Genomic DNA, 21,987 nt, shown 5'->3' on the forward strand with positions numbered 1-21,987 from the left:
TTTGAGCTGAGCTGCAGCTTCAAGCACTGACAGACCCAAGTTGCAGCTCCCAGATTACGAGACTCCCCTCCCCAGACACACTTTTTTCAGACGCCTTCAAGCACTGCCCACGGCATCGGTTTAGCCATGGGGCGGACGCGCTCACACACACACGCGTGTACCCAGTGACGCCATGTGCCCAGGCACTCACGCTTCGGCACGGCTGCCAATCCGGGCTGTTTCCTCCCCAGGATCCCAGGACTGGCCTGAGAAGTTGGGCTGGCTGCGTGCCCTGGCTCTCTGGCCCCCGCCTACCTGGCAGGGGTGTAAATCCAGTGAGCGAGGCCTGGCTCCTGTGGGTTTACTCCACGGGAAGCCGAGATCAGGACCAGACCCTGGATCATTTCACCCCTTGTTCTGCCCATCCTGAAGCTGAAAAAGCAGCTCGATCTTTCCTAGCCCCAGCCCCAGGGACCATTTTGCAAGACTCAGAGCCGCCTTCCCTTCAGCTTCCCGCCTGCAGGACTCGGGGTTAGTTAGCACCAAAGTGGCTCTGCCAAGGACAGACTGCGGGGGGGAGGGGGCTCGGAGCCCCCCTCGGTCACTCGCTGTCCCAGGACACACACCCAGAGCTGCGCTCGGAGGAGAGGGACACCCTGGAAGTGGGGGCTAATGGCTAAGCCAGCCAACGCCCCCCGCCCCCCGCAGACTTTCACACAGATCACTCAGCCAAGGCCGGGCTGGACACTTACACGGGATGGGGGGGTCATATTTTCACAGCAATCCCGGGTCTCACTCCGGGGCTGCCCCCCCTCCCTGCTCCAGCGCTCCGCTCCCTGCCCCTGCGCCCGGCACCTACCGCTTGCTCGTGCCGTGGCTGGGGGTCCCGTGGAAGGAGGAGGGCCAGGACATGCGGGATTTCTTCAGCCCCGGCCGGTCGCTGGTGTCCATGGCGTCCGCCCGCTCGATGTGCCGGGCCGGGGGCCGCTCCGTATCCGAGTAGCCCCGGTGCTTGATCTTGATGGGGGTCCGGGGCTGCCTCCACAGGTGCTGGGGGGGCTTGAGGGTGGCCTGGCCCTCCCGGGGCACGGGCAGGGAGAGCGACAGGCTCTTCCTGGAGCAAGGCGGCGGCTCCATCGCGGTGCGCGGAGCTGGCGGCTCCGGAGGGAGGCTGGAGCCCGGGGCCCGGGGCCGGGCTTTGGGGGCGCGGCGCAGCCCGGTGACAAGCGGGACCCGAAGCGAGGCACTAGCTGCCCCCGAGCCGGGTCAGAGGCGAGCTCGGCCCCGAGCCCCCAGCTCGCCGGCTCCAGGCGCCCTCTCCATGGCGGGCGGCGGGCAGGGGAGCCCCGCGGGCGGCGGCGGGAAGGTGACGGGTCGCGCGGCCGAGGCGGCTGCCGTCGCTCGGCAGCGGGGACCAGCGCGGGCGCTGCGTTGGGCCCGGCGCGCCGGGTGAGCTCTGCCTGGGGGCGGCGTGCTCGGACCGGTCTCGCGCCGCCGCATGTCACGGGGCGGCGCACGTGAGGCGGGGGGGGACCCCCCCGGACGCTCTAGCCCCGCGCGGCTCGCATGGCCGGTCCTCTGCCCCGTCCCCCCGCGCCGCTGCGCTCCTGGCGAGAGACGGGCTTGGGGCAGCCTCCCAAGCGCGGACTTCGCGCTCCCGCACCGCCGCCTTCACGCTCTGCCACCTGCCCCACCTTGGCGCGCACAGCCCGGCCCCCCCATCTCCACCCCGCGCATGCCCCCCCATCCCCACGCAGAGCCGGCCCCCGCCCGCACAGAACCCCCCATCTCAACCCCGCCAGAGCCCCATCTCCACCCTCGCGGAGAAGCCCTTGCCCCCACCCATCTCCGCCCCCGAGGGCCCCCATCTCCACCCCGCGCAGGGCCTCCCCCATCTCACCCAGCCACCATCCCCCGGCCTGCGTGACGGCGGTTCCCCCACCGTCCACGGGCCTGCCCAGAGCCCATCCCCGCATGCCGCGCAGAGAACCCCCATCACCACCCGCGTCCCGCAGAGCCGCCCCCCCCCCACCTCCAATGCCTGCACAGCAGCGCCCCACCCGCGCAGAGCCCGGCCACCTCCCCTCATCTCCCCCCTGCCCCGCGCAGGGCCCCCACCTCCACCACCCGCGCAGAGCCCGGCCCCCTGCCCCCCATCTCCTTGCCCCGCACAGAGCCCTCCATCTCTCCCCCACCCCGGCCATGCACAGAGCCCCGCTAACACTCCGCATATCTCCCCCCTCCAGACGACGGGCTCACCCTGCCCAACACCCCAAACACACAATCTCCAGCCCCGCCCCCACCACAGTCCGGGGGCCCCTTCCCGGGAGCAAAGCAGGCGCGTCCTGCCGGCGCCGCCACGAGGGGGCGACATGCCCCTCCCCGGTTGCGCGGCACGCAGCAGCCTGCACCCTTGCCCGGACCCTGCGCAGCATCAGCCTGGAGCTGCCGCCTTGCAAAGGCCCCGCTGCTCTGCGCTGGAGGAACCGCCAAGGTGATGGGGCTTTGGGCAGGTTACACCCGCCCGCTGCCATGGGGCCCTGCCAGCCCTGGACTGACCTGGCCTCCTACTCGGAGGCTGAGGGTGGAACAGGAGCAGGCACCTGTGAGAAGCCCAAACGCGCTGCTGGGGAGTGGAGGGCAGGATTAAATGCACACGCAGCAGTGCCTTAGCGTGGGGGGAAGGCCCTGGGCAGGCTGGGCTGGTGATTCACTGCAGCCAAGGCTCTGGTGCTCCTGGGGGGAGCTGGCATGGGGCAGGTCCAGGGCCCCTTGGGCTCTGGAAACCCAACTCCCTAGAGGCCGGGTCAGAAATCACCTGCTAGGGAGGGAGGACTGCAGGGCTGTGGTGCACCCACAGGCTGCCTGGCCCCAGGGCAGGACACATACGCCAGGCCATGCGTCCCAGGGGCAGGACACTGCATGAGGGCACCTGGGTTCTAGTCCTGGCTTAGGTTCTCCCCGCTCTGGGGCTTGGAAGCTGCCTGGGTGAGTCATCCCAGCCCTGCTCAGCATCACTGAATCCAGGCCTGCAAGTGCTGTGCCTCAGTCTCCCAGGTGCAAAATGGAGATGATTATCTGGGCAGTGGAAGAGTGTGTGTGTGACACATCCCTCTTGGGGGGAGTTTGTGCTAGCCCCAGCTACGGAGCTTGGCTCCTTCGCTCCAGCTGTTGTGACTCACGCTTTTAGCTCTGGCACTTGACAAGTTCAACACCCCCAGTGCGTTGGCCAATGGTGCTGGCTGTCACGTCAGTATAGCACCTGGCTGGCCCAAGGGGCCATAATCTTGGTCAGTGTCTGAGCAGTGCCCAGCACAATGGGCCCTGATCTCGGCCAAGGTCTGGGCAGCACCTGGCCCGATGGGGCCCTGATCTGGGTCGGGGTCTGGGCAGCGCCCAGAGCAACGGGGCCCTGATCTCGGTCGGGGTCTGGGCAGCACCCGGCCCGATGGGGCCCTGATCTGGGTCAGGGTCTGGGCAGCACCCAGAGCGACAGGGCCCTCATTTGGGTTGGGGTCTGGGCAGCGCCCGGAGCAATGGGACCCTGATCTCGGTCAGGATCTGGGCAGCGCCTGGTACAATTAGGCCATTCATCCCTAGGTGCTGGAACAAGGGGGTGCTGCACCCCCTGGCTGGAAGGGGTTTCCATCATATCCAGGGTTTAGGGTTCGGTTCAATGGCTCTCAGCCCCCCACTGTACACATTGTTCCTGCTCCCCTGCATTCACCCAGCTTTAACCTGGACCATCCTGCTTTTCTAATGTGCACCCCCCATCCGGTACTGAGGTTTGTTCGGTATCAGACAGGAGACGCCACAACGAAGGGGGGCCACTCTGCCTCCACCGGGTGACCTCACCCCCCCCATGCAAGGTCACACATGCAGGGGCGGGGGGTGCACACACACACACACCCCGTGCAAGGTCCCAGAAGGGCTGGACTCTTGGGAATCGTGAGTGGCCAACCTAGGCAGAAGGTGGGGCCCTGAATTCCCGAGGGCCCCTAGGTGCTATTGTCATCTCATTAATAACAAGGTATCTACTCCGCTCCCCCATTTCCAGAGGTCTCCCACCTTCCCTTCTTCTGCCTGCCTGGCAGGACCCCCCGGCTGCACCAGTCTCGCTGAGCAGCCCTGACAGGGGGAAAACAAGGAATCCTCTGAGCCCCCCAATGCCCCAAGCCTGCCCGGGCCAGCATCTCATTAGCACAAACACTTTCCCCTGAGCTGAGACACGTAAATCCTCTTTCCTCTGCATGCAGGGAGCAGGGAGCCGGGTGGATTTGACCTGGGAACGTTGCAGGGGGGTTACATTGGGGATGGGGGACTTCCCTTGAAGGAAGCTCCCTGAGCCGTAACCTGAGCCAGGAGGGGGGTTGGGAGAAGTGACACCTTCTGCCTGGAAGACTGAACAAAGGGGAGGAGGAGCAGGGGGAGGGGGAAGAGCTGCTGGAGGAGGTTCTGTTTTCAGTCTTGGGCGGGGGGGGTGCAACGCAGGGAACCCCAAGCTGGGGTCTAAGCTCCCTGCCCCCCAGAAGGACTTGACTGTGGGGTCCTGGTTGTACCTACAAGCTCTGCTGTAGACTGCATCCCTATTGTCCAATAAACCTTCTGTGTTACTGGCTGGCAGAGAGTCACGGTGACTCCCAGGAAGAGGGGTGCAGAGTCCTGACCCTCCCACACTCCGTGACTGGAACCTGCTTGGGAACGGATTTAGGAGGAAGCGACGGGCTCGTGTCATGGCAAAGCCCAGGCCCCCGACACCATATGAAATACACCTGGGGGCAGGTGCCTGCTCAGGACTGGGTTGGCATTGCTGGTGAGGCTGGTCAGCACCCAGCCTTCGCCAGAGCAGCAGCACGGCTAGTGCAGTGCCATGGGGCACGAGACTTGCCCACGTCTGCTAAAAAGCAGCCCCCCATCCTTTCAGCCCCAAGGGGCTGGCTGCTGGGCAATCAGCGCAGCAGCCGACCCAGACGCTCTGATGGAGCTGCTGAAACCCGCTCCCTCCCCCACTCCAGCATGGCATCGTCGCTCGGGACATCTCTGCCACGCTGGGCACAAGTCGCACACATTAGGAAACACCTGTGACCCAAGTTTACAGCCCCGAGGGCCAGACAGGCCCAGGAGAGACACTAGCCGACTCTTGTGTGCCGCAAGCCATCAGCTTCCACCCAGCTGCCCGTGTCCTGTGCCCTGTCGCTTATACTAAGACGGGGAATGTGAGGCCCAGAGAGATGCAGGGATGTGCCCAAGGTCCCCCAGAGTGTCTGTGGCAGAGCCAGGATTTGAACACAGATTTCCAGCCCTTCGCCCTATCCACACCACGCCCCTGCCTCACCCCAGGCACTCTGCTGGCATCATCACTGCCCTGCGTGGGCAGAATCACTGGTGCCAGTCACTGTGGGCCATGGTTGTGATCTGGTCGGGCTATTCCAAGGGACATAACTAGGCCTCTGTCCCTCTCGCTCCTGCCCTCAAACCACTAATTAGTACTTAATGGCCCAGCCATGGCCAGAGGGGGCGTCACTCCAGCCTGCCTGGGGGGGAACTGCACTCGTGCTGTAATTATTCAATGCACCCTGCTGTAAAAACTACCACCCACATGAAAGGCACCATGCCGCCTGCCCCAAGACCCAGGCCAGGCTGATCCTAAGGGAGGGACCCGGGAGAATGCGGAGCCGGTGCCGGGGAAGCTGCTTGGCCAGTGGGAATCTCCTTCACACCAGGAGCCCAATTCACCATTGCCCAGCTCCTCACTCCCCTTGTGCAAAGTGAGCAGCAAACGCCAGTGGCTCCAAAGAGCAGCACAGTGGGGAACCGGGCCTGTGGCAGGCTGGGCATTGGGACCAGAGCCGGCTCTCCAAGTCAGAGCCAGGGCTCCCAATCCGGGACTTGAACCCGCATCTCCCTGGCCCTGGGGAGAAACGTGAGCAGTAGCCTTGCTGCTTGCGCCTGTGTCTCATGAAACGTTTCACAAGGTCTCTTTTTCCTTTCAGTACAGAACGAATGTGAACATCACAGAATCCAGAAACGTGGGGCTGGGAGAGACCTGGGGAGGTCACTGAGCTTAGCCCCCGGCGCCGAGGCCGGTCCGAGTAAAGTGAGACCAGCCCTGACAGGGATTGGCCCACCTGTCCTTAAACCCTCCAATGCTGGGGATGCCACAGCCTCCCGGGGAGCCTGCTCCAGAGCTGCACTGCCTGAGAGTTGGGAAGTTTTTCCTACTCTCTCACCTACATCTCCCCGGCTGCAGATTAAGCCCATTGTGGCTTCCCCTACCTCCAGAGAACACAGAGAGCAACTGTCACTGTCCTCTCTGTGCCAGCCCTTAACATATCTGAAGACTTACCAGTCCCCCTTCAGTCTTCTTTTCTCTGGACTAAACAGGCCCAGGTTTCCTAGCGGTTCCTGAACCTTTGATCATTCTGGCTACTCTCCTCTGGGCTCGCCAGTTTGTGCCCATCTTTCCTCAAGTGCGCTGCCCAGAACTGGACTGAGGCCCCCCCGCTGCTGCGCATGGCAGAGAAATGACCTCTCGTGTCTTACGCTCCCCACGCCTGTCGCTACACCTGGCCCCAGAACGATACTCCTCTTTCTGGCTCAACTTGTGACCCACTGTGACTCCCGGATCCTTTTCAGCTGGGTGGTCCCCACTCGGTGGTTGTTCCTTTGACTTTTCCTTCCCCAGTGCAGCACTTTGCACTGGTCTTTATTGAATTTCAGACCAACTCTTTAACTTGCCGCAGTCATTTTGAATCCTAAACCTGCCTCCCAAGTGCTCCCAGCCCCTCCCGCCCGGGTGTCACCTGCACAGTTTATAAGCCCACTCTCCACTCCGTTACCCACGTTGTTAATGAGCATACTGAACAGTCCCGGCCCCAGGAGTGACCCCTGCAGGACCCCAGTAGACACCCCTCCCTGCTGGACAGCGAGAATGACGCTGGGAGTCCCCTTCCAGCCAGCTACGCCCCCTGCTTACAGTCGTTTCATCTAGACCAACTTTCCCTAGTTTGCTCTGAGAACGTCACGTGGGACTGTGTCGAAAGCCTGACGAAAACCAAGATTGATCACATCCATCCACCAGGCCAGGAGCCGCGTCGACGGACGAAATGAGGGCGATTTGGCAGGTCTGTCCTTGGGAAAGCCGTGCTGGCTATTCCTCCTAACCCCGCCAGCCTCTAGGTGCTGGCAGGCGGATTGTTCCATCACTTGGTCCAGTATCTGTCCAGCTCCCGGCGTCAGAGTGGTCTGTCGTCCCTGGGTCCTCTGTGCTAGGGGCTCTGTTTGCCCTTCTCCCCTGCCCCAGGAGTCTCAAAGATCATTGCTAACGGTTCCAAGATTGCTTCAGCCAGTTCCTTAGGTGCCTCGGATGAATTTCCTCAGCTCCTGCTGACTTCAACACACCTGGATATTCTTTAAGCCGACCTTTCGCTGCTTTGGCTTGCGTTCCTTCCCCCAGCTGTTAACCTTTGGAACCTTTTGCCAAATGGAGTTCTTGTTTCCCAGCCAGCCCTGGCTGCTGGATCCTTGTGTGCCAGGTTTCTGTCACTGTCTCAGAGCCAAACGCCTCCTCAGCTGCTAGTGACGGGGCCGATCTCACATTCTCTGCAGCTGCACCCGCTTCCCAGCTCTAGATCACTCTCCAGAGGGGAAGCGAGGTGCCTGCAGGGCAGAGATTTGCACAAGCTCCCCCAGAAGAGCTCTGCGCCCTACACTGCCTCACCACAGCCCCCTGGAACATGGCTACTGTCCAGGCTTTCTAACCTGCGCACAGCAAAGGCCCCCGCGCACAGCAGAGATGGACCGGCACAGCCTGGCTGAAAGCTGCCTGCTTCCCAGGACCCGTCATTTGTACAAAATCCACTAAGGAGCATCCCACTAGGCCCGTTCCAAAGTGTTCTCCTCGCTAATTAAACTCCATGGACTTGCCGAGCGAAATGAGCAGGGGCGCAATGCGTGTGGCACCAGCCCCATTGTTTGGGTGCTCTGATCCGGCCTGACGCCCCGCGGGCAGCAGGGAGGCACTGCACGGTGCAGGGCCCAGCCCTGATGGGTAATTCCTAGCCCTCAGGAAATGGCCACGCATCTCCCATAGCTAGTGGGCGCTGGCTGCACCCAGACAGGGCGCGAGAGGTCAGGCGACATGGGAGCTACTTGAAGTTATTAGGATAAATGGACAAAGGAAATACCAAGAAAAGAGCTCGGCAATGAGCCGCAAAGGCAGCCAGGGCCACATGAATTTCGCAGCCATGGGGTCTGGCTCCCGACCCCCCCAGGCTGCAAAGCTAAGTTCAGAGCCTGAGCTCTCCTGTCAGATCCCTCACGACTGCAAAGAAACCCTGCACGACGCGACCGCCCGCCGGCCCTGGGGCCCTGCAAAGCCCCAAGCGCACACATGCTTAGCTCTATGCTGCAGTGGGGCTGTACAGGGAGAGGGGGTGGGACATGTTTCCCCACCTGAGCCAGTCTGGTAGTGGCTTCGTTCACTGGTGTGGTTCAGGAGGATGGGATCGGGGCTTGCCCATCCTGCTCCGGGGCTGAGTGGTGCCCAGTGGCCCAGGCCAGGCCCTCGGCCCACATGGCCGGCTGGGGAATAAAAGGCAAGGACAGGTAATTACACAACAAGCCGTGGAATAAAAGTGATGCCAGAGGAGGCCACCTCTGTGACTCCTTCCTCCGGTGGCTCGCCAAGCCCTCCCGGAATGGCTCAAGGCAGAGCTGCGGCCGCCGGGGTGAGGGGCAGTACCGGCCCCGCAGAGCCACAGCTAATGTCCAGCAGCACCTAGTGAGTGCAAGCCCTGCCCTGAGGGCTCACAGACACCTGCAGCACTGAGCCCTGTGTTACAGGCACAGAGGGAAGGAGAGAAATAGGCAGGGACCTGCAGAGCCAGGATTTGAACCCAGAGCTCCAGTCCTGCATCCAGCCCCAGCTAGTTCCACTGCCCCAGGGAGCCCTTTCTCCTGGCCTGGGTGACTGCAGCCTGGTGGCACAAGGCACATGGAGGCGGCTCTTCCACTGCCCCCTCCCCCCCAGCTTCCTTCGGCAGCAGAAGGCACATGGAGGCGGCTCCCCCCGCCCCGCTTCCCTTGCCCTGGGCAGACACGGAAAGGTCACTGCATCCTCTTTCAGCCCCGCTGCTCACGCGTCTGCTCCAGTCACTTCACTACCCGGGGGGGCCAATCCGCAGAGCAATCGAAAGCTGCTTCCCTCACCCACCAACCTCTGTGAGCCCTGGCAACTGGGCAAGGCAGGAATCCCCCCTTTGCACCATGCCAGGGGATTTTCCAGCCAGCTGCTCCCCGGGGCCGCCGACGAGAAAGGGAAAGCTCTGGGCTTTGCACAGCAGGCTGCGTTCCTGGGGGACTGCAGAGACTTCGAGGTTACACGGGGACAGAGGCTCTACCTCCAGGGCTTGGGAGCTGTGTAGCTGAGTGGTGTGAACACCCCCCCCCCCACACACAGGCACCCCCTGCCACGCCGTGTGAAACTCACTCAGTGCGAGGTCACCAACTCAGGCCCCGCAGGAGCCAACAGTCTCCCCCCTGGAGGGGAAACAGGGCAGCGGGGGTGGGGGGAACCATGCACTGAAAACCATGTGAAATTCAACCCCAAATGCATCCAGCCAGGAGACAATGAACCAGGAAAAACCACAGAGCCCTTCAGAGGCACAACCGCTGGGGTTTAATCACCATTTGTTCCCTAGCCCTATTATTACGGTGGCACCTAGAGGGTCTAGCCAGGGGGCGAGGCCCTGCTGTGCCAGGCGCTCCTACACACAGTGAGATACAGACCCTGCCTCCGAGAGACCGGGTCCTGACCAGACAGTTCTTAGGGCTATGGCAGATCCTAGCGGTCCCGGCACAGATATGCACATTTACCCTGCCCTGCCCAGCTCAGTTTAAACGGACAGGACAAAGGGTGTGAGGGGAAACCGAGGCACAGAGCAGGGAAGTGGCTGATTCAGGTCTCCCAGTAGGTCAGTGACAGAGCCAGGAACAGAACCCAGCTTGCCTGGGCCCCTGTCTAGTCCCTGGCCCACTAGATCACGCTATCCCTTGCTTGCCTAGCTCTGCCCCCCGCCTGTGCCAAGCAGGATTTTCCCAGCCTTCACTTCCCATGGCAGCAGCCAGGATGTAAGACATAGACACACTTCAGCAGAGCGTGATAGCGCCCCTCAGCTTCCCAGGCAGTCCTGGCCCCTGCCCCAGCCCCCGCCCCCGCCCTGGCGTGGCAGGGAAGATCGACGGCCGGCTGTGGGGAGTGATTAATACCCACGAACCTGAGGCTCGCACTCCAAGAAGCTCCCCCTGGGATCCTGCCAGAGGTGCCCATTTATCGCCATCCAGGCGCTTGGCAGAGTCTATCGCAAGGGAAGAAGGAAACTGCCCTGCCTGAGTCTGGCTCGGACTCACACTGCCCCTCCCCAGGGCAGCACCAGGCGTTAGACCACACTGACTCGCCAGGCGCTGCACGGAGTTAGGGCCAACCCCGGCCCTGGAAAGCTTTCAGGCGACACAAACACAGGGTGGGAGGGGAAACTGAGGCAGCAAGTGAGGCAGGGAGGTGCCTTAGGTCACACAGCAGGGAACAGAACCCAGGGGTCCTGCCCACACAGCCAGCCCCTAAGCACCAGGGCACCCCCAGTGAGGCTGGGCTCGAATTACCAGCTCCCAGGCCAGGAACTGCAGCACAGCGCTGCCCGGCAGCCACTGAGAGAGCTAGTCATGGAGCCAGGCCTTGATCCCAGCTCTCCCACCTGGCTGCATCCCAGGGCAGGGCTGGGGTTCATGCCCGCCACCTCAGCCCCAGGCCCAGCCTTCCACGGGGCTGCGTCCCAGGGCGGGGCTGGGGTTACACGCCCACCATCTCAGCCCCAGGCCCAGCCTTCCACGGGGCTGCGTCCCAGGGCAGGGCTGGGGTTACACGCCCGCCACCTCAGCCCCAGGCCCAGCCTTCCATGGGGCTGCGTTCCAGGGCGGGGCTGGGGTTACACGCTCACCACCTCAGCCCCAGGCCCAGCCTTTCACGGGGCTGCGTTCCAGGGCGGGGCTGGGGTTACACGCCCGCCACTGAAAACAGCCTGTTACGCAGACCTCCCAGCACTGAGGAACAGCTGCTCTAATGGCTTCTTCTGGCGACATTTCGCTGTTGAGCTCTTGCCTATAATTCCTGAGCAGCACCTTGGGTCCAATTACTGCGCTCATGCTTAGCATAATGTTAACTCGGCTTAATTAGCTTGAGAGTTAACGCTGACAACCAACAGTGGTGCAGCTCCAGTAGTCACCTCCCTCCCAGGTTGGCAGCTGCCCCTCTAGCAAAGACACACATCTCCAAGGTCCAGCCAGCCCTGAGGCCAATCAGTCACATCCGCACTGGCAGCTCTTGGGAGCTCGAGACCCCGGGGGCTTTGCTTAAAGCCCCAGCTCCTGGAGTCATGTGAATGAGGGAGACTCGCAGTTTGCACTGAAAAAAGCGAAGTTGGTTTCTGGCCCTTTTGGCTGCACAGAAAAGCTTGGAACGCCGCCCCTCATTAGAGCCACTGAAGAACGGATGTTGTGGTTCACTAGCGATTCCAAATGCTTTTTTAAAATTCTCGTTGCAGGTCGAACTGAAAAGGACATTTTTCAAAATTTTCAGTGAAGCAAAAAGTTGAAGACAATTGTTTCGGGTTGAACTAAGCACTTTCTGTTGGGACCCTGTGAAATGTTTGTGATTCACTTTTAACGAACAAGGGGAAAAATGCTGAACCCAAACTTTATTTCAAACCAAGATTTCACTTCTGCTGAACGGGGCTGAGCCCCGGGGAAACGCTGCCCAGGATCACGCCAGCAGCCAGGGGCAGAGCTGGGGCCTTAACCACCCGAGTGCCCCTAGTTCCAAACTCTGGCATCACCTCCCACGAACTAGACCCAAACTCCCTTCTTCATGGATAATCAGAAAGCTCCTGCCTTTGGCACCATCCCCGTCTCCTCCCTCCAGCGCCCACCTTCCCACATTTGAGCAGGCTGTGACAAAGCGACTTCGACCAGGATTTTCTCCTTTTTTAGTCTTCTGTGGCACAATCAGTGCTTCAGCCCTGGCCAGGGGCCCCGGGCTCCGAGAGGAACAGGCAGGGGATGCAACTGGCTTGTCTGAGCTCATGACAAAAGCCTAGAGGTAACCAGCGTGAATTGCAGCTCCCCCAGCGCCTATCATCCTCCGCGGGCGTGGAAACGCCGTTTGGTCACCGGCCCGGGCCCCAGGAGAGGTGAAATGACTGGAACAAACAGGGAACCTTGAAGGAACAAGGACTTTGCTTCTCCAGTGTCAAAAGACGACTGATTCCCAGCTGACGAGTGGGAGGTTCAACGTTCAGCCGCTGCCGCCCACGGTTCAGACAAATCCCCACGGGGCGCCCAAAGCTAATCAGGCTTCCTAGGGCTGCCCCCAAACCCCGCGACAAATAAACATGCTTTGGCACAGCTCTTCCTGCCTGCGCCTGCCAGGAAGCTGCAATTCCAGCCTCCGCTGCCGTCCTTCCTTGCCCCGCACAAGTGAGGGAGCGGATCTGCCGGGGTGGTGGGTTCGCCCAGCCCCAGGGAAGGAGAGAAGGAGCCAGGCCCCTGCTGGTCTCTGCAGGCGACGGGTCGTGGTGCCCACTCCGCTAAGGGAGTTGCCTTGGAGCCTGCATGGCCCTGTGGGTGTAACTGTCTCCCAGCCCTGACCCCGCCACAGGGTGCTGAGCGGCAGCAGAATGATTATGGGCCGGGATCCCCCATGGGCAGGAGGGCGTGGGGGGCAGGAAGAAGATGATGGTTTTAGGGAGATTTCCACCGTGCCCAATAAATCTCTATTTGAGCCGAATAAACCACTTAGTGCAGCTGGGCTGAGAGCTAGATTAAATCACCACTCGCCCTGGATCAGAGAGACCCTGAGAGACCCTCCCTTGTGCCCCCCCTCCTCCCGCCGTGCTGCCCCCGCACCCCAGCACCAGCCCCTTAGCCAGAGGAGGCTGATCTGCAGGGCCCACCCTTGGCAGGCCACAAGCACTGCTGAGACCCGACTGCAGGGGGCGCTGGCCTGATCAGTCCTTCCCCTGGGTGTTTGCACACTCAGTGCACAATCAGCCTTTCCCCCGGGTGTTTGCACACTCAGAGCACAACCAGCCCTTCCCCAGGTGTTTGCACGCTCAGAGCACAACCAGCCCTTCCCCCAGGTGTTTGCACACTCAAGGCATGATAACCAGCCCTTCCCCCGGGTGTTTGCACGCTCAAGGCATGATAACCATCCCTTCCCCTGGGTGTTTGCACACTGAGAGCACAACCAGCCCTTCCCCCAGGTGTTTGCACGCTCAGAGCACAACCAGCCCTTCCCCCAGGTGTTTGCACACTCAAGGCATGATAACCATCCCTTCCCCTGGGTGTTTGCACACTCAGAGCACAACCAGCCCTTCCCCTGGGTGTTTGCACACTCAAGGCATGAAACCAGCCCTTCCCCTGGCTGTTTGCACACTCAAGACACGATAACCAGCCCTTCCCCTGGCTGTTTGCACACTCGAGGCACGATAACCAGCCCTTCCCCCGGGTGTTTGCACACTCGAGGCATGATACCCAGCCCTTCCCCCGGGTGTTTGCACGCTCAAGGCACAATAACCAGCCCCCTGGATGTTTGCACACTCAGGGCAGGATAACCAGCCCCTCCCCTGGTGTATTTGTGCACACACACTGATCCCCCCGTGCCCTACCTGTCCAGCTCGGCGTGGGTGATGGCAATGCGGGGCGGGATGAATAGGGGCAGGGTGGTCGGCCTCTGGACGCTGTCGGGCTCTGGCGATCGTGCCCGGTCCAGGGGTCTCCATGGTGGCACCTGGAGACTGGAGGAGAGGCGGCGCCGGCCACGCCGCAGGTCCGCGCCCAGCATGCTGCCAGCGGTGTAGGAGCAGCTGCAGAGCCCGGGGTCCAGCAGGTCCTTGGGCTTCTGCCAATGAGAGCAGAGAGTGAGCGTCAGGACAAGGGCTGGGGAGGTGACCCACAACCTTTTCTCACCCTCCATCTCCTAGAGGGGATGGGCCCTGTGCCCCATTCCCTGCCCCCTGGAGACAGCCAGGCCCTGCCCTGGGGCTGGATCACAGCCAACACCCCCCAGAGGTGACAGGGCCCCCCCATGTCCCATTCCCCACCCCCCTGAACCAGCCAGTCCCTGCCCTGGGACCAGATTAGAGCTGGTGCCCCCAGAGGGACAGGCCCCGCACCCCATTCCCTGCCCCCTGGAGACAGCCAGGCCCTGCCCTGGGGCCAGAGGGCAGCTGGCGCCCCCACAGGGGACAGACCCTGCACCCCACTCCCTGCCGCCTGGAGACAGCCAGGCCCTGCCCTGGGGCCGGAGGCAGCTGGCGCCCCCACAGGGGACAGACCCTGCACCCCATTCCCTGCCCCCTGGAGACAGCCAGGCCCTGCCCTGGGGCCGGAGGCAGCTGGCGCCCCCAGAGGGGACAGACCCCGTACCCCATTCCCTGCCCCCTGGAGACAGCCAGGCCCTGCCCTGGGGCCGGAGGCAGCTGGCGCCCCCACAGGGGACAGACCCTGCACCCCATTCCCTGCCGCCTGGAGACAGCCAGGCCCTGCCCTGGGGCCGGAGGCAGCTGGCGCCCCCACAGGGGACAGACCCTGCACCCCATTCCCTGCCCCCTGGAGACAGCCAGGCCCTGCCCTGGGGCCGGAGGCAGCTGGCGCCCCCAGAGGGGACAGACCCCGTGCCCCATTCCCTGCCCCCTGGAGACAGCCAGGCCCTGCCCTGGGGCCGGAGGGCAGCTGGTGCCCCCAGAGGGGACAGATCCTTGCCTGTTGCCTTTGTGCTGTTGTTTACCAGCCCATCTCAGAGGTGGGTGGGGGGTGGCTGAAGCGGATGCTTATGGTCAGCATCGTCAGGCTGCGCTAATCAGCCCCTTGTCCCTCTCGACTGCGGCGGGGAGCTAAGGATGGAATCCGGTTCTCAGCTTCGGCTGCTCACACAGCTGGATGGACCAGCCGCGCTCGGGACACGGCCTCTGTGCCGAGCAACCTGGGCCTCGGAGCCAGTGTCGAGAGGCGAACTGGAGGGTCGGGGTGGGGAATGGGGCAGGGGCCTTTCACCTTCAGGGGGCACTGGCTCCCACCGGCCCCAGGGCAGGGGCTGGCTGGCACAGGGGTGAGGAATGGGGCAGGGGCCTGTCCCCTCTAGGAGGCGCCAGCTCTAACCCGGCCCCAGGGCAGAGACTGACTGGCTCAGGGGGGTGGGGAATGGGGCAGGGGCCTGTCACACAGGGTCAGTGCCCCCACCCTGCTCCCTGCAGTGCGGGCCCCCCCCGGGGGTCACATGGGGTCAGCGCCCCCACCCCCGCTCCCTGCGGCGCCCCCTGGAGTCACATGGGGGCAGCGCCCCACCCCCTCCTTACGGCACCCCCTGGAGTCACACGGGGTGTGATGAACTAGGAATGTTCTTAATGTTTTCTCTGAATACAGTCTTGGTGCCTCAGTGTCCCCATGGCAGTTCTTAAGTATCTGGCAGAGCAAAGGGCCAGTGCACCTAAATGCCTGGCACTCTGTCTCCTAGCAACTGATGGCCTGGGCCCCCCCTCTGCAAAGGTGCCAGCTGAAGGTGTTGGAGACAAAGGGATCAGGTGACCTCCTGGCCCGGGAAAGGAGTTGAGCAGAGAGGAGGGGCTGGAGGGGTTGGTGAGTCTGGAGCTGCCTGGGGACGAGGAGTGAAGGGCATACATTGGGGTCTGGCTCACTGCCGCCCCAGAATGGACCTGGCCGAGGGGTCCGGTTCGCTGTATCTACAATCTCTGTTTTAGACCCTGTTCCTGTCATCGAATAAACCTCTGTTTTACTGGCTGGCTGAGAGTCACGTCTGACTGCAAAGTGGGGGTGCAGGACCCTGTGGCTTCCCCAGGACCCCGCTTGGGTGGGCTCGCTGTGGGAAGCCCACGGAGGGGCAGAGGATGCTGAATGCTCCAAGGAGAGACCCAGGAGGTGAAGACGTGTGAGCTTCTTGCCCTGAACAAGTCTGCTCCAAGGGAGAGGAGGCTCCCCAAAGTCCTGACTGGCTTTGTGGGGAGCAGTTCCAGAGCATCGCCCGGGGACTCCGTGACACAGGGGCAGCGCCACCACCCCACTCCCTGCGGCACCCCCTGGAGTCACACGGGGGCAGCGCTCCCCGGTGTCACACAGGGGCAGTGCTGGTTCAGAGGGCCCCTTACATTCCCACAAACCTTTGGGTGGCCGCTGCCCTACGAGGCCCCTGCTGAGCCATCTCCAGACCGGGGCGGGGGGGGGTCTATCAGCGCCCTGCCAGAGCGGGGCAGCGCAGGGCAGGGAGGGCAAGTCCCAGGCCTGGGGGCCCAGCCCTCGCTGCCCCCTGCCCCCAGCAAACAAACAGGCTGGGCCAGGGCAGAACGGCCTTGTGGGACACCGAGTGGGGACCTGTCTGCTGAGCGGGGCTGGCCAGAGGGTGGGAGATGCTGCCAGGACACACCGGGTCCTTCCCCTGCCTCGCACAGCAACGGGGCCATCGCAGCAGGCTCCCAAACAGCCTGATTCCTCCCTCTCCAGCCGGGAGCTGGCTCTCCCTCAGCCCCATAGCAGACAAGGCAGGGACAAGCAGCTGGGAGCTCCCAGGCTGGGGCAGAGGTGGGGAAGGGAGCAGAGCCAGCACGGAGCAAGGTGACTGGGGGTCCTTCGGAGCTGCCCCAGATATGGGGGCACCAGCACTGCCCCCTTCTAGTCCCAGTTCAGGGAGGGGCGCAGTGTCCAGTGGCTGAAGGACCTGGGGCGTCAGGATTCCTGGGTTCTATCCCAGCTTTGGGAGGAGAGTGAAGGTCTAGGGGGATAGAGCTGTGGGGGGCTGGGAGCCAGGACTCCTGGGTTCTATCCTGGCTCTGGGGAGCAGAGGGGTCTAGTGGGTTAGAGGGGGGCCGGCAGCCAGGACTCGTGGGTTCTATCCTGGCTCTGGGAGGGGAGTGGGGACTAATGTTTAGAGCAGGGGGGGGTTGGGAGCCTGGGTTCCCTTCCTGGCCCTCGCAGGGGAACCCAGGCTGGGTAGGACCCCTCTGCTGAAGCACTGATGCTGGTTATCATTACTCAGCACTGAGCTCCCCGTCCAGCCCTATCTGAACTCGGTTTTTTAATTAGAAAATGTAATTAAAGGGCAGAGAGAATTAGTGGAAATAACTCATTCAACTGGGCGGGCATGGACGGGCAGCGCTGCCCTCTAGTGGGCAGAAAGGGAATCACATCTCTCGGGTTTCCCCAGACGCCCCCATCTCTGCAGCAGGGAACAGCTGTGTGTCCTAGTCCTTCCACTGCAAGCAGGGATTCCCCAGCAGCTCAGGCAGGAGGCGGGGCTCTGTGCCCCACCTCCCAGGAGATCCCAGCCTAGGCACTGATGATTTCACCAGATCTCAAGGCCACAAACCGCCTGAGCTCCATGACAGGCCCACATGGCCCAAACCTGCAGCCAGAGCAACACAAACACTCCAAGGAGAGACACTGGGGGATCCCGCGGCAAGGAAGGGCTCGCCAGTTCCCACAGAAGTGGGAGGGAACAGAGCCAAAACCTGTCTCTTATCAGTGCTACTATTACAATAGCTCTTTGACACTCCAGTCGAGATCAGGGCCCTGTCATTCCAGACGTTACCCAGACCCCGGCTGAGATCAGGGCCACGTCACACCGGGCGCTGCCCAGACCCAGCTGAGATCAGGGCCCCGTCACGCTGGGCGTTGCCCAGACCCCGGCCGAGATCAGGGCCCCGTCGCGCCTGGCGCTGCCCAGACCCCAACCGAGATCAGGGCCCCGTCGTGCCAGGTGCTGCCCAGACCCCAACCGAGATCAAGGCCCCGTCGTGCCAGGCGCTGCCCAGACCCCCACCGAGATCAGGGCCCCGTCGCGCCTGGCGCTGCCCAGACCCCGGCCGAGATCAGGGCCCCGTCGCGCCTGGCGCTGCCCAGACCCCAACTGAGATCAGGGCCCCGTCGTGCCGGGCGCTGCCCAGACCCCAACCGAGATCAAGGCCCCGTCGTGCCAGGTGCTGCCCAGACCCCCACCGAGATCAAGGCCCCATCGTGCCGTGTGCTGCCCAGACCCCCACCAAGATCAAGGCCCCATCGTGCCGGGTGCTGCCCAGACCCCGGCCAAGATCAGGGCCCCGTCACGCCAGGTGCTGCCCAGACCCCAGCCGAGATCAGGACCCTCTTATGCCGGACGCTGGGCAGACCATGAACTTCGTTGTGCCAGGAGCTGCCCACGTCTCTGCCTAACAGATCATCCTAAAGGCAGTTCCTGCTCTGTGTACAGACCCCCCCCCCCCAGAGGAGTGGGAAGCTCCAGGCCTTGGGCGCAGACACCTTAGGCGCCTGTGTGCGGAGGTGGCTGACCGGGGGCATATAACTCCAAGCCCACCATGTCTGTCCATTTGCCTGGAACCAGCCCAGGTTCCCTAGGGGCATTTTCTTAATAAACTAACACAATTGGTGAGAGTATAAGGGGGCTGTTAACCCCTCATTAACCCCCAGCCCGGCACTGGATGTGCCGGCTCTTGGATAACGCCAGCACGCCGGCCCCCTGCGAGACGCTTGGCAGGAACAGCCGGGACACAGGGGCAATGCGAGCACCGCTGTCAGAGCCGGCTGGGATTAACCTGACGCGCAGCACCTGGCCACGGTGTGAGACCGCGCTCAGCACACACGGTGTCAGGCCGCCCGCCCGCCCGCTGGGGCATCGACCATGGACAGCAGCTGAGCCTGAGACGCGAACACGCTGCAGCCACCACACAGACCAGCTGAGGGGGGCAGGGCAATGGGGGCCGGGGGGGACCTTGTGACGCTGCAGGGCCCGGGGAGCCGGGAAGCAGGGGGCAGGGCAATTGGCAGGCACGGACCATTGTGCAGTGCTCTGGCGATAAATCCAGGCCATGCACTCAAGCAGGCTGCTGCCTGTAAGGCTGCCTGGCTAGAACTGCACAGACCTCTGCCACCTGAGTGAACAGAGGAACTGGTAGCAGTAATAGGTTGTCACCTCTATGCGGACCAGCACTATGTGAGCCCCCAGTGCGCTGCCCTTGCCAAGCGGCTAGTAGCGGTCCGGGCGCAGTAACAGGCACGTCGGATGTGAGACGCGGGAGGTGACTGTCCCGCTCGGGGAGGCCCCAGCAGGAGCCCGGTGTCCAGTTCTGGGCGCTGCACTTCAGGCAGGCTGGGGACACGCTGGAGAGAGCCCGGAGGAGAGCGGCCGGACCGAGCGAAGGTTCAGCCAATCTGCGCTGGGAAGAACATTACAAACCCGGGGCCTGTTTGCTCCGGAGAGAAGCCTGAGGGGCCCTGAGAACCGGCCTCCCACGCACAGGGCTGGGGGTGGGTTGTTCTCCACGGCCACTGGGGCAGGACAAGGAGTCCGGGGCTCTAGCTGCAGCGGGGTGGGGGTGGGGGTTAGGTCCAATATCAAAGGAAATGGTCTAACTCCCAGGGTAGCTGAGCTCTGCAATAGGCTCCCCAGGGTGGCTGGGGAATCTCCGTCACAGAGAGTTTAAGGGCAGATGGACAAACTCCCAGCCCCTCCTGCTCTAACCACTGGATCACACTCCCCTTGCTGGGGATAGAACCCAGGAGTCCAGGCTCCCACATCCTTCCTCTTCTAGCAGTACAGCATGGGCCATAGTAATGTAAAGCAACCTGCCTCCACCCTCGTCAGGCAAACATGAGTGGGGGTCACATAGCATGATCAGTGCAGGCTGCGTTCCCGTGCCTGGCAGGGAGCTCAACGAGCTGTGAGTGATCATCGTCAGCACACCCCAAATACAAACAGGTATGCACCCTGAACACAGCCAGCTATGCATCCAATATCCCCCAAACACAGCCAGCTATGCACCCCAATGCACCGCGAGTGCAACCAGCTACGCACCCCAATGCAGCCTGAACGCAGCCAGCTACGTGCCCCAATGCACCCCAAACACAGCCAGCTACGCATCCCAATGCAACCCAAAGGTGGCCAGCTATACACCCCAGTGCACCCTGAGTGCAGCCAGCTATGTGCCCCAATGCAGCCTGAACGCAGCCAGCTACGTGCCGCAATGCACCCCAAACACAGCCAGCTACACATCCCAATGCAAACCAAAGGCGGCCAGCTATACACCCCAGTGCACCCTGAGTGCAGCCAGCTACGTGCCCCAATGAACCTCAATAGACACTTATGCACCCCAAATGCAGCTAGCTATGCACCCCAATGCACCCCGAGTGCAACCAGCTACGCACCCCAATGCAGCCTGAACGCAGCCAGCTACGTGCCCCAATGCACCCCAAACGCAGCCAGCTACGCATCCCAATGCAACCCAAAGGCGGCCAGCTACCCTCCCGAATTCTTCATTAGCCCCACCCCCAGCTGCAGATATCCCCACGCTGCCAGGGATCCCCAAGAGCCTGTACTGACAGGTGCAGCAGCTGCACACTCGTCTGCCCAGCTACTGGTGTTCTTCTGCCCTCGGGGCAGCAGAGGGCGCCCCCGCACCACCTTTCCCTGCGCGTGCCCTCCCGCCACCCTGTCCAAGGCCAGTAGCTGCAAAGGGAACCTGCCGATCCACACGTGTGTGCCAATGTGCAGGGCTGTGCAGGGCCAAGCATGCTTCCCGGTGCTAGTGCATGGTCGTGCACGCTTCCTGGTGCTCAGGCAAAGCCACGCACACTTCCTTGTGCTAGTGCAAGGCCGTGCCTGCTTCCTGGTTCTCAGGCAAGGCCACACATGCTTCCCAGAGCTTGTGCAAGGTCATGCACGGTTCTTGGTGCTCAGGCAAGGCCACACATACTTCCCAGTGCTAGTGCAAGGCCGTGCCTGATTCCTGGTTCTCAGGCAAGGCCACACATGCTTCCCAGTGCTTGTGCAAGGCTGTGCCTGCTTCCTAGTGCTAGTGCATGGCCGTGCACACTTCCTGGTGCTCAGGCAAAGCCACGCACACTTCCTGGTGCTTGTGCAAGGCCGTGCCTGCGCAAGGCCGTCCCTGCTTCCCGGTGCTAGTGCATGGCCGTGCACGGATCCTGGTGCTCAGGCAAAGCCATGCACACTTTCCAGTGCTAGTGCAAGGCTGTGCCTGCTTCCTTGTGCTAGTGCAATGCTGTGCCCGCTTCCTGGTTCTCAGGCAAGGCCACACATGCTTCCCGGTGCTAATGCAAGGCCATGCCTGCTTCCCAGCGCTAGTGCAAGGCCGTGACCACTTCCCGGTTCTCAGGCAAGGCCACGATGCTTCCCAGTGCTTGTGCAAGACCATGCCTACTTCCTGGCACCAGTGCAAGCTCACAGCTGAACACCAACAACTAAAGCACACCCCTTCAGCGTAGGGGTGTCCAGGAGAGAGACCTGTGCACGGGGGGGCCCAGCTCAGGGACCCCGGGGCTGCATCGGGGAGGGATAAGACAGCCCAGGCCCAGCCGGTTTCAGCCTTGGCTTGTGCCTGGGAGCCCTCGCTGCCCCGGGATGCTGGGAGACCCGCCCAGCGGAGGTGGCACAGAAAGTCCTGCCCACCAGCCTAGGGCCTTAACTATGTCCTCCCACTCCAGCCTAGGCCCCCTTGGAGCCTGCAGCTCCCCCCAGGCACCCGGCCCTGGCCCTGGTGGGTGCTGTCCACGTGCCTGTCAAGGGGACTGGCTGGCTGGGACGGGGCCTTTCCCCTCTAGGGGGTGCTGGCTCCAATCCGGGGCCTGGTCAATGCCTTATGCCACCTGCTCACCCATTGAATGATGTCATGAACTCATAGGGTCTCACCCGCCATTGTAGGGGGCAGCTCCCTGCCAGGCCACACCCCAAGAGGGACGCCGAGGTTGGAGGGGACACCCCCTGGTGCCGCTCTCACCTCGTCCACCGTCACAGCCAGGACACTCTGGCTCTTCTTCATGTTCCCTCTGCTCTCAGCCATGCGGCCCCAGGACACAGGGCAAGGGCCGGGGTCAAACGCTGCTCTCTCCTGGCTGCCTGGAACCTGAAAGACAGTGACGGGGGTGGGGGCGTTA

At 62.7% G+C, this 21,987-nt stretch overlaps 1 protein-coding gene across 1 annotated transcript in view; it reads right to left on the bottom strand.

Moving 5' to 3' along the window:
* Positions 1-21,987, bottom strand: part of LOC116831981 (3',5'-cyclic-AMP phosphodiesterase 4B-like) — a 116,751-nt gene that overhangs the window by 69,877 nt on the left and 24,887 nt on the right. The window contains exons 2-3 of the mRNA XM_075061268.1: positions 21,831-21,956; positions 13,701-13,933 (exon numbers count right to left, since the gene is read on the bottom strand). Coding sequence (XP_074917369.1) covers positions 13,701-13,933; positions 21,831-21,893 — 296 coding nt within the window. The 5' untranslated portion in view covers positions 21,894-21,956. The remainder of the gene's footprint in view (positions 1-13,700; positions 13,934-21,830; positions 21,957-21,987) is intronic.

The sequence above is a fragment of the Chelonoidis abingdonii genome, chromosome 26 (genome assembly GCF_003597395.2).
Source record: "Chelonoidis abingdonii isolate Lonesome George chromosome 26, CheloAbing_2.0, whole genome shotgun sequence".
In the NCBI taxonomy this organism is placed as follows: domain Eukaryota; kingdom Metazoa; phylum Chordata; order Testudines; family Testudinidae; genus Chelonoidis; species Chelonoidis abingdonii.